At 43.5% G+C, this 18600-nt stretch overlaps 1 protein-coding gene across 2 annotated transcripts in view; it reads right to left on the reverse strand.

Annotated features, from left to right (window-relative positions):
• The window catches only part of ADAMTS18 (ADAM metallopeptidase with thrombospondin type 1 motif 18), a 129716-nt gene that overhangs the window by 40257 nt on the left and 70859 nt on the right, over positions 1-18600 (reverse strand). For both annotated transcript variants that reach the window (XM_036993741.2, XM_073225786.1), the window contains 4 exons: positions 17786-17939; positions 10654-10749; positions 6435-6583; positions 943-1115 (listed from right to left, as the gene is read on the reverse strand). In XM_036993741.2, the coding sequence (XP_036849636.2) occupies positions 943-1115; positions 6435-6583; positions 10654-10749; positions 17786-17939 (572 nt within the window). The remainder of the gene's footprint in view (positions 1-942; positions 1116-6434; positions 6584-10653; positions 10750-17785; positions 17940-18600) is intronic.

Here is an 18600-nt window from a genome sequence, read left to right on the forward strand (position 1 = left end):
GCACTTCCTCCCGAGGTCTGAATTTTCAAGTCTGCCTTCGCCTGTGCGACTAACAGTCATGACTTCGAACCAAGTCCGTGCTCCCGCCACGACCGGTCTGGTACCGAGCAAAGCGGCACTACCTCCCCTCGGATTCGGAGGGGCCACTTGTTCTACATTGTCCTTCGTCACACTGGCTCCCTTATGGCCACTGATAACGGGTGTTCATTCTGAGCTTCTGCACAGAAACAGCCCTCAGCCTTACTTCTCATGAATTGCCATTAACTTTAGTCTCCTCCCCAGGCTGCCCATGTGCGGGTGGGATTCATACTTTTCTCCCTTTTTCAAGGGAAGATGCGTGAGTTTTGGAAAAGAAGAGACAGAAAACAACTAGGTGGCAGCTCATCCTGCAAAGGGAATAGAACATGTGCATAACCAGAACAAGTACTGTGAGACTTAGTTGGCATAAAAAAATCTACTTTAAATTTCAAAAATACAAGCCATACCTTTAAGTTATAATAAGTACTAAGAACCTAGCATAGAGACATTTTTTTACTCATGGGAGCGCCCTTTGCTAATAGGCCTGCCCATGCCTGTAATCATCCAGTTACTGAATATGGTGTCTCTACGGGACTTAAATGGTTTCACGAGTTTTTGGTCTGGACAATTCATACCAATTTCAATTAACATCCCTGGGAGACTTAATTGCTGAAATGTCAAAGGTAGTTTTAGAAACATAAGTACATTCCAAACACATGAACTTGGCCTCCAGAAATGGGAGACAAGAGGCATTGTGGGGAAAAATAAGCAAAAGCTATGGAACCGAATGAAAAACTGGGGCAAGACAGGTCTGGGTAAACACTGAAACTCTTTTCTGTAGGCAGCAGTTTCTCCTGTGTTGTTCGTTCACATTACTGTCCACATGGGGACATATTTGTTTGAGATTCACAGAGACCAAATTACCTTCCACTTTCGTATAGGGTTTCCACTGGTAGAACCATCCACGGAAAGGTTTGCTGTTGTATTCTGCACACTGCTGGGCTCGAAAATCCAAGCTGTTTTCATTACAAGGGTTAATATTGCACAGCTGATATATACGGCTAGAACCCGGACAGAACTTGCCGCCATACTGAGGTCTAAAAATAAAATCAAAGAACTTTAATGATAGCAATTGAAGGGCTCGCTGTTAGTCACAGGCAATAATACAGGATGAACACTGTCCCAGTGTATGCGGTGCACACAGTCTATTACAAGAATGGAAATATGATGCACACAACCTGCCAGGTCCCTTCTTATATCTGTGGCAGGCATAACTAATTAACTAGGGATTTTTTTTCTTTTTTTTTTTTGTTCTTTTCTTAACATAACCCTCAGTGGGTCACTAGCACTGCTCGTCAGTTGGAATTGCCATGTTAGATCAAACTCATTTGCTATTTCTGATCCAATTTTTACATTCTGGCAATTTCCTTAAAGACTGATGGAAGCATATTCTTGATCCTCATCATATCGCTTCACGTGTTGGGGAAATTTGTAAACACACTTAAATGTTCTTACTGATGTAGGTGTGTGCTTGTGTGCTACACCCACGAACACACGTGCCCTGTAATTGTGAGCAAGAAGTCTGATCTGCCATGTTCTCCAATTTAGCTCTGTCAGTTAATGAGCTGATATTTTGATTATGGTCTGACTCATGTGTGTCTTATTCTAACTGGTTTTAAACTCCAAGGAAAATCTCCCTTGTTCTCATCTGCATAACCCTTTTTAACTTTGCAGGTAGCCCACCCCTCTTCTGCCAAACACAGTGAGGAATGGATTTCTGGATTAGGGAATCCCATTAGGACATAAATAATTATGATTTAACGGCAAGCTCTTTAAGATCTTGGAAGGCAGAAAAGCCAGAAAGCAAAATAAAGAAAAAAGGAGCATAAACCAAACTGAAAATTACCAACAACGTCTTATCCAGCTTACTCCAGGCACAAAGTGATTGTTTCTTCTCATTCTCACTTTTTGGTAGTTTTCTCTAAAGGTTAAAACCCCAACTATGGGTCTTCTCATACTAAAGCTCAATGCAAATGGGTAATGTGCAAAGATGGCTCCAGGTTAATAAATTTATGTGATTAAAATTCCTTGTCTCTTTAGGAAGCACAAGAATGTGATAAAACACCCCTGGATTGCTTTAGCATATTTCACCAAATCCTCCTGCAGCTTTTTGCTAAAATGAATCCAACAGAAACGGGAAGTGTCACACCGCCAGAATGAGGCTGTTTCGCTCTTTCAAAACATTCTGGAGCAACTACTTAAACACTCAGCAGCCATTGTGCTGGGTCAAATCCCTGAAGACTTTCAAAATAATTATCTAACAAGCATTTAGAAAAACCTTAAGGGGCCATATGATTGTCTTACCATTCTTGGTCATCTTTACAAGGCATATTTGAAACTTTTCTTGGTTTAAAACTTTCTGTCTGGGATTTTACAAATAACCTTCATTTAGACCATACAAATTTGAATGAACTCAAAGAAGATCAATGTATTACTTTTCCAGCTCAGAAGCTGTAGCCTGGAAAAGACCTCAAAACTCAGAGAGCCATCCCCTCATTATGCAGGTGGAGTGCAAAGTAGTTGTAAAGCTCATAAAACTTGCTGAATGGAGGTCGCATGGCTAGAAAGAGACAGCAGCATAAACCCTCACCCCTGCGGCCTGCCCCTGTTCTCTGACTCTGTTCTGCCTGACTGCAGCTGAGGCAGAATGGGCTAGCACCCAAAGGACGCAAGTAGCACAATGGTTAGGGAGTTGGCCTTTATCGTGAGGATCTAGACCTAACAGTCTCTGTCACTCCCCAGCTTATCTTTAGGCAATTTTACTTAACCTCTTATTGCAGGGGCCATTGTGATGACTAACTGAGATGTTTATAAAGAGCTTAGTGCAGAGTCAGCCAAATAAATTATAACTATTTTCAAATGCTTTCTATTTTTACTGACTGACAAAATTTGAACTTTTCCATCATATTCTTCAATACATTTTTCCGCAGCTTAAAAGAAGAGGGTTAGGATCAATTAACGGAAAATTCTGCTGTGACATCCCTTGGTGTAATAAGATTAAAAACAAAAATATGAAGTCAGAAAACATATATCTAGGCCCATGATTCTGTCCTTACATTAGATGACTGTGAAGTATACCCCTATTATTTATTAAGACTTGACTACAACTAGTTGTAACTTTGGCTGTCTGGCCGATCATTAGAATCACTTGGGGAGCTCTGTTTTAAAAAAAATAGACTCACTCACTTGTGAGCCCTTCCACAGACTTTCTCAGGAAGAATGTATGATGGGGAAGATCCAGAAATTGGAGTTTTCTTAAGCACACTTGGTGACTCAGATAATCAGTTGAGACTGAAAATTACTGGTTAGAAAATGGGCAGAGATTTAATTATTATTCTGGAGCTATGACTCTAGGGGTATATTGTTCTTTCTCAAATAGACTGGCATTTTAGGAAATTTCCAGAATGTCTTAGCATGTTTAATTTCCTCTATATTAATTTTGGCTATTGATTTTCTTGAGCGGGGTTTATAGGAATTTTACTCAACTCTCTTACAGTGTAATGATCGAAAAGAGAGCCAGAAAAAAGTGTCAAGGATTAAGACTGTGGGCTCTTGGTCTGACTGGACCATTAACAGCTTGGTGATCTGGCCAAGGGTGGCTGCTCTGAATGAGGCCTTCCCTGCACTGGTCACCATTTGTAAAATAACTGGATCAGACAACCGGCTGCAAATGCCTGGAGAAGCATTTTGAGATGGTTCCTAAGGCACAGTAGGGCTCAGGAAAAAACAGGGCTTTGATCAATTAAAAAATGTCTTCTGTGGACATGAGAAAAAGACGGGCCTAATGTTCCTGGTACTGGTCATTCCAGAACCAGATAACCTTTAAACTATTTCTCAGCTGAAAAATTTGATAAATCCATGAATCAGCCAGGAATAATTCATTTTGTATGAAACAAAGTATGTCCTGGGAAAACCATCATTATGCGAAATAAAAAGCTTGTACTGCTTTTCACATGAGAAAGTGAAAATGATTAGGCTGAATGATGTGAACAGACCAAATGTTTAAAGTGAAACAAGAAAGAAGTTAGTAACTTGAAATAGGGAAAGAAAAAAGAAAAACTACTGTAACCAAGTGAAATAAGAACAGGGAACACTAATTCACTTGTCGTGGGAAAACTGATCATTACCTTGTTTTATTTGTGACTTCGTGCACAATTAAACAGTATCCTAATCAGCCTTAACCTTGTTCAAAATGATAAAAATGGCACCAAGTGGAACTGCATTACTGATTGATTCTTTTATATTAGGCATCTCTCATGCTACAATATGATATTTCCATGAAGAGTGCCCTATTACAATGAAATTTCTCAATCCCACAGATAGGAGAGAGGTTTTAATTTAAATCTCAGGGGCATCATTCATGCACTTTACCAGCAGAGCTATTATATTAGGTAATCTATTTCTTTCTTGGGAATATATTGAGATTGTAAAATGTTGTGCTGTATGAAAACCAGATCCATGAAATATGTTGCAAAGATGAAAAGTAATATAATGGTTTTAACAATTCCATCCAAGACATGGGCTACATTCAAAGTATGAAGAGGGTGGTTTTAGAAATCTGGTTTAAGTTGTAAATGCATCACAAGCCTCTCTACCATTATAACTACTTCCTGGACCTGAAAAGACCTGTGAGTTTCAGCCAGGGATGGCTTTACCCCATTTCCATAACTTGGAGGCTTATAGGGGAAGAAGAGCCAGCCTGCTGGCATCTAGTGGGTAGAGAGTAAAGCTGCCCGCTGAGCAGGCTGCCATGCCCAGGACGAACCCCCATAACAGAATTGCCAGCCATGAAATCCTAGATTAGGCTGGCACATTCCAAAGAGCACCTAAAAACCCCAGTCCAAGTATCTCCCGACCTTCCCTTGTACCTTGGAACAAGCCGGCCATTTGATCCATCCTTGGTCTGCTGACTCAGACAAAGTAAGCACCATTCGTCTCTTTTAAAATTTCCTTTTTTCCCAGTTGCATTCCCTATTTTAATTCTCAATCTACCAAACATTTACACACTGCTTACAACATGCCAGGTACTTTTAAAAAGCACTTCACAACTATTAGCTCAGTCTATGCGGGCACTCTCATTATCCCGCTTTTATAAAAGTCGCATCTAGTGCAGGGAGGGCAGGTTGTCTTGTGGCCACACAACTAGACAAGAGTTGGCAGGGAGGCCAACCCAGGTTCTTGGGGTCAAGAGTCTGTGTTCTTACCTCCATGCTAAGCCACCACTCAAACAGTGTTGTGAAATCAAATCCTCTATTTTCCAAGTGACCTGTCACATCTTTCTCATTCTGGCACATTCTCCAAAGTCCCATTTCATTGGTCAGCCCTCCCCCATGGCTTCGGAGGGCTGACCCTCTGGTACCCTGTTCTCCCGGAGAGCAGACGACGAAGATGAGGAAAGGCAACCAGCCCTTTAGCTGAATGCCTGCTGGATGGTCCCAGTATGTCAGGAATTCTACAGACACAATTTCTAATCCCCGCACAATTTCGGAGGTGGGCATGTTTATCTCTATTTTATACATAAACCCAAGATCAGAGGTCAAGTGACTTGCCAAAGCAACCCAGTCACGAAGTGGCAGACCCAGGATTTCGAGCCAGATCTTTCTATCTTCCAAACCTGGGTTCTTTTTGCATCACATGCCCATCAGGAAATATACATCTCCCATGTATTTCATGTGGGAATTAGAGCGGGTAACAGGAACATGGAACCACCTGCATTTTCACTGAGCACAAAATGCGGCTCAGCATCCCAGCCTGAGGCGACCAGAGGGTGCCCAGAGGTGAGCACGCGCCAGTTTCAATCCATACATGTTTCTATTATGCTCACAGAATTTTGATGGATTTAAAGAAAACAGAATTCATTGTCAATATTTTTTAAATTGTGAAGTTTCACACACATTTTTTTGGATCTCTGATTTCTCTTGAAAAGTCAGGCCAATCTGTCAACACGTGTTGATGTACATGCCCGCAAGGCAGAAACCAACCCGCTTTCCCCTAGTTCATGCGTTTGAGACACACACGTCTACCTGCCAAGCTTTCGTGTTCTACATTCTCGCAGGTATTTAGCGGCATGACCGCCCAGCTCTAACTTAGACGCAGGAAATAGCTCAGGCTATTATTTGAGCCCTCGATCGTCATCTTCACACACAGACTAACTCCTTGGCTGATTTTAGCTTGCTGCCCACTTGCCTCCCCACAGTGCATAGGGCCTTTAACAGACAAACACTAACATCCAGTTGATGGCTATTAACCCGAGGGAGGAACATCGCACTTAAAAAGAGTATAAGCAAATTACAAAAAGCATACTGCTGGCTGAAGGTCAATGCCTTATGAAGGCTGACTTCCTTTCGGAGCCTTACTTGGGGTCGTTGCAGTGTCTCTCCTGGTACTTGACTCCTCCGCCACAAGTTCGGGAACACTCGGACCACTTGGACCAGGCGGACCACTGGCCATGGACAGGCCGGGGCCCGCGCTCCCCAAACTTTACACACTGGCCTTGCCGACACCACTGTGAAGAGAGCGTGTGACACGTTTCCTGTCAGAGTCCACCTGGGGAAGGGCAAGGAGGTACAAACACCTGCACATTAACAGGGACAGCGGGTCTGCTGGCCCACGGGAGAAGACCCCGCACCTTGATGCCTTTCCCAGCCGGCTGCGCTTTATGAACACCCGGTGACACCGAGTTTTCCGCATGCATTTGGAAAGGCTGACATCCAGACAGAAGAGCACCTGCCACCCGCAGGCTGAGTATTATATGCTTTGTAAGCTGTCGAGGTGAAATGTTCAGATAAGATTCCACCCAATAGCCAAGGGAGTCAGCGCTTCAACGGGACGGCAGGGCCCCCGCCGCTGACGCACAGCGCTGCTCACAGAACAACTGGGATCGTTCGCTCAGGGAGAACCTGAGGCTCTTAAGACAGTAACACAGAATTTATCACTGTGCATGACTATCTCGTCATAAACACAGATGCAATCATGCATACATTTTTGTTTATTCCAAACCACCCTTATCGAACAGTTCTTAGGAAACCGAATGGCTTCCAGTGTCCACAAACTGTGCTTTCAGATAACACCCTTTGACCTTTGTAGGAAGGGTCCCTACTTCTGACCCTCCCCTCCAATAACTTTGAGCCCCCTGAGTGAGCCCGAGGGCTTTCATTTGCCAGTGATGCGATCCAGCCGGGCCGAGAGCTGTTTCTGCGTTACCCTTTCCATTTTAGTGGACCCTTGGACTATGTCCCCGGCTTTGCTGGTCATCTCTGTCCTTGGCGGGAGGGTCCCATCAGCCTCTGACAGTGGATTTTTTTTCCCGTGATGCTTTGATTATGAGCAAGTTCTGCATGACTTAGCCTAACAGCACACTCTCCTAAAAGCCTCAGCAAAGAGATCCAAAGGGCTGGGGTTTCAATGGTGCCAGGTTCTGGGGAGGGGTGGGGGTGCAGTCACAGAATTACAGGGAGGTTGTTGGGCTTTCAAATCTTCACTTCCCCCCTGCGGTGCGTTTGGCTCCATGGCTGTTTATTGTGTTGCTAGTCAGTGCACTGTGTCTGGGTCAACACACGGCTTCCTTTCTTCAAATTCTTGCCATGTGCTCATTACTTCTATTTAAATGTCTCTTTCCCTTGGATTAATGGCCGTTTCAGAGTTTGCATGAAATCATATCACATAGCTGAGAGCTTTTGGGGGAAAAGCAATTGGTTTTTGGAGGATTTTGTTCACCAGAGGCATGAGTCTGAATCTTCCCTACCAGGAATCCTCCACTCTCCTGGGTGGGTTCCGTGGCTGAGACAAAATAACAAGAGCCAATAGCAACGGAAGCAGCTACCGACTGTTCAGTTGCTTCCAATGTGCCCCAAATGGTGCAGGCAGGGAGGCCAGGGGTGGGAGATGCAATATCTAATGCAATCGTCCAAAGCAGCTAGGCCTTCGGAGTTAAAAGTTCTCTGGACGACAGGAATTTAGCAAAGAAATACTAACTTGCTCGGAGTCACACAGCTCCCCCAGTAGCTATGTAACCAAGACTGGATTTAAACTCTGTAGCCAGAGCTCCTAAACAGGAAACATACACTTCTCATCTCAGAGGCCAATTGCCCAACAATGTATTTTAACTCGAAGCCAATGAAATGCCCTTTGTTAGAAACATCGTTTTTAGATCTGTTCCAGCACTTAAATTAATTTGACTCTCTTTTATTTCAGCGCTCGCCCTGTACTGGGTTAGGGTGCTGGCAGATCATCTCCTCTGGCTTTTTCAATCAGTATAGAAATCAGGAATAAACACATACATGCATGAACCACATGTGTATATAAAAGGCAAATATAAAATATATATACATATAATTTTATCAATCTGTTTACATATATATTTCTAGCACTGCTGCTCGTTTCACACTGAATGGCCATGAGTTGGGCAAATACCTCCTATGACAGGTAGCAAACCCAGATTTTTCTGCCCTTGCACACATAGTCTACATTAAAAAATGTGGCTTTTATATCCTCACATGTTCACTGAACATGGGCAGCAGTTACCACGGAAGAACTAAGGACTGGAGAAATAAAGGGAAGGACTCAGGTAGGTTCCAGTTATGAAGCAATGAACAAAACATGGCATAGCTATTACTCGGCCACACACTGAAGATACAGCATGAGGAATACACAGCCCTGGCCTCGCAGAGCTCACAGTCTAGCAACCAGCCAATTATACCTCTGAGTGAAGGAAGATTCAGAGATGCATATGTACGTGAATGCGGTAATAACTGCTCTGGAGTGTTGATGGATGGAACTTATCAGAAATGCTTTCTACTGAGGGTGACCTTCCGTGGAGGGCTTTCCCCAGTATATGTAACTGTAGTCTGGTGTTTTAAGAATGAGGTTGGGGGAATGATATTAGGGCATCCGTTTTCTAACTCCTGGCTTGATTTGTCTCCTGTTACGTTAACTGAAGTCTAACCCAGGAGAATTTTCACTCCCATTTTCATCCGTGGTGTATTTATGTAACAAACAGACCCTAGCACTCACTCCTCATTTATTAAATCAATCTTTTCTTACACATCCCTCTCATATTTAATACTGTTGCTGTCTTAATGAAAAAACAAATACCCATTAATCCTCAGGTTTCAAGTTCTACATTGTGGTGCTTCAAATAAAATGGTTTGAATAGTACTTACATTCTCAATTATTTAATTAATTTACTGTTTCGTATCTTGGCAGCTAAAACACTCCTGTGAACACATGCAATGAAAATCCTTCCTGGGACTTTTCCACAGAGGTATGTTTGATTAAAAACCTGCGCATAATGCCTCGATTTCTAAAATGACTTTATTTAAAATAATAGAGAGTTAAAAATTGCAAACCTTTTAAGAGATGTTGAGCAAATGACTTAAATGTGGGAAGCATTCTCTGAACGCCCATTTATTCTCATGTGTCCATGCCTCCGCCTCTATCATTCATGTCCCACTGAAAGTCTCTCTCTTGTCCAACTGAAGAGCTTCCATTCAAATCCCAACATCCACTTTTGCACACCCACACCCTATAGTTTATTTGAACTGCACACCTAATCCCAAGCCAAGATTTCATTTCTTATTCATTTGGGTCTTAATAGTAACTGTGTGCTTAAACAAGATGTGTTTAAAAAGAAAGAGTTATTGCCCTCTGTGCAGGTTTCCCCACCGGACGTGAGTTCTGGAAGAGATAAAATTTTAGTTTTATTTATCTCTGTACCCCCAGAGCCTCATGTCCCTGATATCTAATTAGTTTATAAATTACTCTTGTACTGAATTTGCTTTAAACGGCCAGTTCCTCTAGACAGGCTTGTGCTGCCTCGAGACAGCCAAAAACAGAGATTGGAACACCTGACATCTCATATTCTCTCGCCAGTCACAGTTCCTGGGTCACAGTCTTTCAAAGGGACAACTCAAATCTGGATCATCTGCTGGTACCTCAAGGGCAACTTTCCCTCCAGACTCTACTGGGAGAGGGGAAGAAAAACAGAAACTAATATATGAGAGTTCTGGATTCATAACACAGACATCTCCCAAGTTATAGTCTTGCATATTGGAAAGGGTTCTTAGGATTGAAGATACCTGCTAGCAAAAAGTACTTTCACATACAACCTTGATGGAAATGAGGCTTAGCCTAGGAGTCACTCTAAGTGACTGGTCATATCAGAAGATCCGTGACAGGTCCTGGGAGTAGTAGAGGCCCTCGAGGGACAGTCCTGTCTTTGCTACTAACGGGGACGTCTGTTCCCTGAGGTTGTTCTACACGGAATCAAGTTTAAAAGGCAAACATTATGCAATAAAACCTACCCATTCGTGGAAATAGAATTTTTTTGACCCAAGCCTGCATCAAAAAATAGAAAACAAAGGCAAAAAGGAAAGAAAAACCTTCTTAACCAATTGAGCCAACTGTGTTATATGAGCATTTTTCTAATTGCTGCTAAATAATGCTGGTTCATTTAAGGAGAAGTCAGAAAAATGCAGGCAGCCAAGGCACTCCATTCTGAGGTCAGAGCACAAGCAGTTGGTGTTCTATGCTTGATCAAGTTTCTAGAACTCACAAACTACCACGTATGCAGTTTACCATACTCAAGCCACACAAGGTCCCTTCCGCCGCTGGCATAAACTTGGTCTCACACCTGTGGCCCACTCGGTGGCACCAGAGTGATTTGCAGATGTCCTGAAAGGAGAGAAGAAGCTGGTGAGGTGGGGGGTGAGACAATAAAAACGAAAATGCCCAAAGCTTTTGTGCACAGTATTATATTTTAAGGTGGCCGAATTGAGGCCTTATCTGGGAAGTAGGGGCAAGTGGAGCTGGCAGAAGAAGGGCAACCAGGGTTATGTTCCAGCAATGGTTCCACGCTGCTCAGATATTCACGTGTGCTTGTTAACAACCGCGAGGCAATCATAGTTTAGAGGCCATTTGGCTTAAAATGAAGAGGCCTGGTCTCTGATAACCCAGACCACCAGTGAGACAGAGCAGGCCGAGACTGGGGTGGAGCAAATCTGATGCGACACTTGTCCCGGAATTCCAGGTCACACATTCTAGGGACATGGCACATGAGTTTCTTAAGTGCCGTCTCCTCACCTGTGAAACAGTGGTAAAATAAGCATTTGCCTTTCCAGGGCTGTTTTCAAGGCCGAATGGTACAAATGCTCATCGTTATCTTCCTTGTCTTTATAGTAATTTTTAGGCATTATGACAGTTGAATTCTCACAGTAGACCTATGAAATAATTTAGCTTTCCTGCTAGGCTATACTGCAGAATAAATGGCCCCCCAAAATAACCACGTCCTAACCCCCGGAATGGGTGACTATGGGAGGTAATAGGCAAAGGAGAATTAAAGATGCAGATAGAATTAAGGCTGAGCTTGAGATGAGCATGAGCTGAGCTTGAGATGGGGAAATGACCTTAAATTTTCCAGATGGGCTCAAGGTAATCACAGAGTCCTTAAAGAGGGAAGAGGAAAACAGAAGAGACTCAGAGAGATGACGGTGTGAGGACCAGTGGGTGGGGGATGTCGAGGGCTGTGAAGACGGAGGAGGGAATGAGCTCTGGGATGCAGGTGCTTCCAGGAGAGGGAGAAGGCGAGAAAATGGCTTCTCTGCTAGAGGTCCCAGAAGGGGCACAGCCCTGCTGACACCTGCTGTCAGCTCCATGAGACTCACTTCAGGTGGCAACCTCTACAATAGAAAGAAAGTAGCACTGTGTGGTTTTAAGTCACTGAGTCTGTGGACATTTATTACTGTAGCCATAGGGAACGAATCCTCTTCCTAACACCAGGCACTCAACTAATGTCCCATGTGAACGCATGTAGACGAGGGTGCAGAGCAAGCTACTGACCCTTTCAAAGCTGTCAAGTCACACGGCTGGTAAGGGCAGATGCAGGACTCACACTGGTCTGATTCCACAGGCCAGGCCCTTCACCACTGCCCTGGACCAGGATGGGCTGTGCACGGATGTCGGGCAGTTGTCAACTTCCCCAGGCCTCTGCCACCTCTCTCTAAAGGACAGGGATGGAACCAGACTCCTTCCAGCTCGAACAGCTGCAGGGCCTACTCAGGATCACGTCATTAAGGGAATGTCAAAACCAAGAAATGTCAAAGTGATTCCATTTTGCTTGCCACCTTCTATTTACTGAACATGTATGTGGACACACACATTTGGGGGAAAATATGAACCATCAAGGAAGAAACAAAATACTTTTCTGTGGTCACTCTGAAAATTCAATTCCCAGGCACCCAATTCCCCAAGCTTTCCAGTTAATATAGATTTCATGGCTGGGAAATATGGCAAGAACATGCTTAGAAATATTTCCCAAAAAACTTTTCCACGGGGCTGAGAAAAGAAAACACAGGGAAACCAGAGAGGTGGGCAGTGCATCTGGTCTTGGAGACCACAAAATCCTTAAGACCAAAAAAGAATGCAAGAATATTAGGACATTGCCTGAAGACACCATCACCGTCACCGGCCACAGACGTGTGCCACACACACACCAGTTGTGAATCTCAAAACAGCTCCAAGACACCATATGGAAATGTGCCCTGTGGACATGGACCTGCCACGGGCACTGGAAGCATAAGGCAGCCTTCCAAGAAAGTGGCACAGGGTCACCAACTCTGTGAGCCCCCATATTGTGTCACCCTGGTCCAAGGGGAACAAGTTAGTGTGGAAAAAAGACAGTCAGCTTCAAAAGGAAGGAAAGGGAGGAACCGCTGAAACAAAGCCGCAGTTCCAAAAGCCTTTCAGAATTAAACTGTTTTCCTTCGTGTGGCCAGGGGAAAGCCATCACCCGCACCCAGAGCCGAGGTGGCAGCCACCACAATGGCCAGAGGGCAGACCAAGGCAGAGAGGCCCAGATTCCACAGCTCATGGCAAGCCCCGGGCTAAGGAGCAAGGCAGCCGGAGAAGCCGAGGAAAATAAAGCAAAGCATGAGGACACAGCGATTCCAGGGCGAACGAGGACGGGCTCTGCAAACATGTTATTTCTCCTGTGGTGAGAACAGAAGTCAGACATAATCATAGCTGACTCTATGGTTCGGCGACCAGGGGAGCCCTCCGAGAGTTCCCTTTCAGAGGAGACAGCAACGGGGCTTTGCCCTTTTTCGCCTGTTCTTTCCTCTTTTCTTTCAGCATATTCCACTAACTTGTCTTTATCTATAATTTCCTAGACGTAAGTCATAATTTAAGGGAAGAAGAAATAACCACAGAGACGCCGAGGTCTCACGCTGCCTAGATGGGATTTTTAAGGAAGGAGGCCCAGCGTGTGTGCTGTTCCGTCTGGTGGGCCATGCTCTCTGGCTGTATTCTAAAGGACGGGTGCCCCTTCAGGCAAAGCCTGACATGCTAAGTGCTACTGGTCTTTGCAAACCAAATTCTATAAAGCATCTCAAACTTAATACAACCACAACAAAATGCCCCAGCTGTCCCCCAAAACATGTTGCATGTTTAGCTGCCTCCAGCTCACTTCATGAAGCCTGCATACTGCTAGGTGCTCAAGCCCCAAATCCTGGAGTCATCTTTGACGCCTCTCTTCCTCCCAGATGAGCCACTCCTGCTTCTGTGAGGAAGGATGAGAAGGGGACAGAGGCAAAATCCCCTACTTTATGAAAATGAGCATGCTAAAAAAATGCTAGCTTTGGTTATCATTGTAAACCCAGAAAGTAATTACTGAGCACCTGCTACCATGTCAGGTGCATGCCAGGCACTGCAGGAACCCCAGCTACTGAGCCAAGAGATGTACACAGGCAGTTACAGTTTATACTGGTGATGATAAGGTGAAGATGGTATCCAGAGAAAGGAATGCTTAAATCTCCTTGGGGAGAAAAGGAGGTGGCACTTGAGCTGAATCTTTAACAACATAGAAGCACGAGTAGCTATTTGTCACATTGGGTGGCCATGCAGCATTCTAGGACAGGAAGCATATATGCAAAGGCTGGTAGATATGAAAGCAGGAAATGCTTGCAAAATACCCAAGGACATCAATATAGTTGGGACGTATGTCCGTGGGGACAGTGAATCGAAGTTGAAAGTTATGCAGTAGATTTACAAATTTAGTAGATTACAAAATAGGTGTGATTTAGATACCAGGAAGTTCTCTTTATTCTTCCTTCTTTGATCCCAATGTCAAGTTCTTTTATGCAATAATTTTTTAATGAGGTATAATTGACTTAGAACATTACATTAGTCTCAGGTGTAGAACACAATGATTTGATATTTGTATATATTGGGAAATAAGCGCCACAATAAGGCTAGTTAACATCCACCATCAGACATAGTTACAAATATTTTTTCTTGAGATAAAGACTTTGAAGATCTACTCTCTCAGCAACCTTCAGATGTGCAATACAGTGTGATTAACTATAGTCAGCATACTTTAAATTACATGCCATGGCTTATTCATTTTTACAACTGGAAGTTTGTATTTTTGGACTCCCTTCCCTCGTGATGACATCAAATTCTTGAAAGCAGAGACACATGGCTATCCTACTACAGTTGGCATGCCTTGTCCTTCAAAGGCAATGTCCCTAAAAAGGAAATGATGGGCCGGAAAACATTTACTAGAATTCAAATACTTCCCCCATAAACCCTAGTCTGTCTCAAACCCCCTTGGTGCACCTACCCATGAACACTGACTGGATTTCTGCTTTGTGACAGTGACTGCGGGCTACTGAAGCATGGAACAGCGGTTGCTCATGTCTCACTTCAACAACCAGCACTGGAAGCTTTGGTCGGAGCCTCTCCCAGTGCTTGAGGCTTCTGGCAAACAGCATGGACTCCCTCCCTGAGTCAGTAGCACTTACTAAGTGCATAATAATCAAATGTGTGCTCTGCCCAACAGCTGTGGAGGTGATCCTTCCTCAGGTCTGTCCAAATACCGTGGAACCATGAGCCACATTAACAACTCATTCTCTCGAACACTTCAAACGGGAACAGAGGTCGAGTTTGACATACTGCAGACAGAAACCTTGAGGTAGGGAGAGGAGGGAAGACAGGACAAGTGATGAAAAACAGTCAGATGCAGGTGCCTGCAAGGAAGCCATGGAGAGAAGAGCAGCGTGAAGGGGATGCGGAGGATACAGGGAGAGAGCAATCAGCAGGTCCGGCGCACCTGCCCAAGAGATTACTCCTCACAGTCCCTGGGGAAATCTATCATTACCCTCACCTTACAGACCAGACACAAAGCTGAGAGCCTGGGTCATTTGCCCAGGGTTCTAGGGAGTGGGGGAATAAGGTTTTAAGCCCGGGGTCTATCAACTCCAAAGGCTGGAGGGTGTGTGTTTAAAATTGAAGACCGTCTAAATCAGTAGCTCTCAAGCTCGGGTATGCGCCAGAATCACCTAGGGCTCAGAAGCAAACATAGATCGCCAGGTCCTGCCTCCAGGGATCCTTATTCTTTAAGCCTGGGATGAGATCTGAGCATTTGCATTTCTAGCAAGTTCCAGGTGATGCCGACAGACTGTATCTACTGATCTACTGGCTCAAGAGCACACTTTGAGAATTCCTCTTTTTTTACTCTGTGTGTATGTGTGTGTGCTTTTAACTATTAGCAAAACTGCCTTTTGGGGAAGCATAGAGGAAAAAAAATAGGAGTGGGGAAATGGTTAGAAGGGGAGAGTAATGATAGGACAATGAAAGCGCACATTCTTTTCCTGTGTTGCTGATGCGGGCTGAACTGTTCAGACCCGCAGGATCAACAGGGGATTTTGGTGGTCTTGGGAACCCCTTCTGCTCAGGGCCCAGCAGGCCACTATTTATGGTCCTCAGAGGTATGGCCATGGTTCAAACTTTAAGTAGGTTCTTTTTCCCCCTCCGCTGCAGGGAAAAATACTCCCCGTTCAGGATCCACCAGCGAACGCTGCCTTCTCCACCTACCTCAACATCCTCTTAAACCATCTTTCTCATAAGCAAACCCTGCCTCCTCCCCAGGCATTCCTATCTATGTGCCTTTTCTCACTGTACTCAATCTTCTCGTCTGGAATTTCCATCCGCCTTTGCTCCACTTCCCAGGGAAGACCATCACACTGAGATGCTGTCTTTCAAAAACATGGTGTACTTCTAGAAAAAGACCTATAATTTATGAATGGTTGTGTAAGCCCTGCCTACTGACACAGAACAGGTCACCCCACAAATGTTCATTGAATGTATGATCCTGGGGGGATGATAGTGACTTTAGAAACTTCCTCTATATTTCTAAAGAAAATCAAACCCATTACCATCGTGCACTTGCATAATAAGTGCTAATAAACCTTTGATTAATGAATGGGTAAGCTTGTAAATTCTTAAGAATGAAGTAAACAGGAGGTCAAGTTAGCAAATTTTTTCAACAATGTGAATGGCTACTTACGTCTGCCAAATGCATCGATTTAATAGGCAATTAGAAACGGTGTAAATTTGTTAATTTATACATATGGTCCACCAACATTTGCCAAAGTAAGGTCCATGTACCATGGAAGACACCCAAAAAATAGGTGGATAGTATACGAATAAACTTTCCTAACCGTTTTACATTTAAATTGCATTAGATAAATATATAATCTCATATCAAACCTGTGATTTGACGGTTATTGTTTCTTAGCACTGAACTTCTATTTCTTTAAGTGAGTTGATTTACAGAAAAACAATAAGTGAGTAATACTACAGAGATAAAGCACAACTAATAAAGGTAACCGTTAATGACTGAAGCTTAGGAAACACCAGTACTCACTAATAGAAAGAAGGAAGCCTAATATCAATGTGGGTGAGACATTCTGTGTAGGTTCCACCATTTAAAAGTTTTGTGGCTTTGGGCAAATTAAATATATTCTCTGAGTTCCTGGTAAAAAATGGTGATGGGGGAGGAGGTGCTGTTGGTCATGATGGAGGTGATGGTAGAACAGGTACTGTTGGTGACGGTGGAGGTGATGGGGGAGGAGGTGCTGGTGGCAATGGTGGAGGTGACAGAAATAATGGTGCTGGTAGTGGTAATGAGAAGGAGGAAGAGTTGAAAGAAGAACAGGAGGAAGTGAGGAGGGAAAAAGAACAATAAAACTTCCTGAAACTTCCCTGTATCAAGATACCTAGGATTTCCATGTTGCTCTTTGGATACTAGGAAAAAACCAACTTAAGAATGATTCTACTTTTTTAGTGATGTTGAGGTTGTCACCCATGAAGTTCTTGAGCAACTGTAACAATGTTTTTTCCATTTCTACATGCTGGGTGTTTGCTTTTTCCCATCAGTCTTTCTCACAATATTGAATGTAAGACTTGACACAAAAACCTTACTAAGATATCCCCCCAGAAAATGTTGGCTATCAACAACTCTTTTCATAGACTATAGAAAGCATATGTACGTACTGAGGCAGTGATGATTTTAAATGCACCACATTAAAAGGGAATATGAACACAATAGCAACAGAAAGAGTGATGAGAAGCAGGTAAAAGCTATTGTACTCAGATTTATTACCTGAGATAAAATCTTCATCTACAGAGGGAGAATTTTCTCCTAAGGATGCAGTCAGATGGTATTTAAACCAGGCATGGCCTATGGGGGATAAGCCTGGATAATTCACTGACAGTAAAAGTGTCACTTAATTATCAAGCCAAACAACTGACATGTTAGAGATAACCCAGACTCTAACCCTTGGCCTTAGCAAACCAAATGTTTATACTTCTGTTAGGTACACAGACATATTGCAGAATCTTAATGTAAGTTTGAAATCCCAAGCAGACGTACCTTCACAAACCCAAGGCTGCATAACTTGGCTTTTGCTCCAAATTGCCACTTGCACTGTGTGTCAGCATCATAAATCTGTCCCGGCAGTTTGTCTGGATATTTATACTGTCCTGTTTGCTTGGGCTCATCCACCAGACACCCAGCCTGAGGTGTGCTGTAGTGACAAACATGGTCATTCATAAGGATGTGTTATCTGCCATCTTTCCACTCAAGACAATACACTTCTGAATGCATTCATGCGAAGAAAAATATACCATGGCTAAAGAAATAGGTGTATGTTTAAAGTTAAAATGTATGCCATCCAAAGAGGAGTCTTGTGTTGCCTAAGAAGATGGAATTTACACAGCCACGAAGGGCTGTACGTGGTACTGGAGGTTACAGATATCTAAGTGAAGGAGGTGGCAGAGGTCAACATACCTGAAAATCCTTCCTAGTCTCATTTAGCAATATCCAATAAATTTTTATTTAGTGCCTGCTCTGTGTGGATCACTAGGCTAAGCACCAAAGGGACAAAATAAACTAGACAGACACAATACCTACCTTCATGGAGTTGAAAGTCATCCTGTAGTTTTTACAGATAATGGGGCAGTGGTCAAAGATGCACTTTACCTCAAATAATCTTTACAAGCAAAACAATGAATGAGATGTTTGAAAGAAATCAGGAGAAATGATTCATAAGGCAGAACAATTTCCCTGAGATATGTTTAACTGGGGTATGTTCAGAAAAAAATATCAGTCTTGATGGCATGGTTGCTCTTGGAAAGCACTGTATCTCCATTTACTTAAGTGATTAAACTGTGATATCAATAAGAGGC

This window comes from Manis javanica, chromosome 17 (genome assembly GCF_040802235.1).
Source record: "Manis javanica isolate MJ-LG chromosome 17, MJ_LKY, whole genome shotgun sequence".
Lineage (NCBI taxonomy): Eukaryota > Metazoa > Chordata > Mammalia > Pholidota > Manidae > Manis > Manis javanica.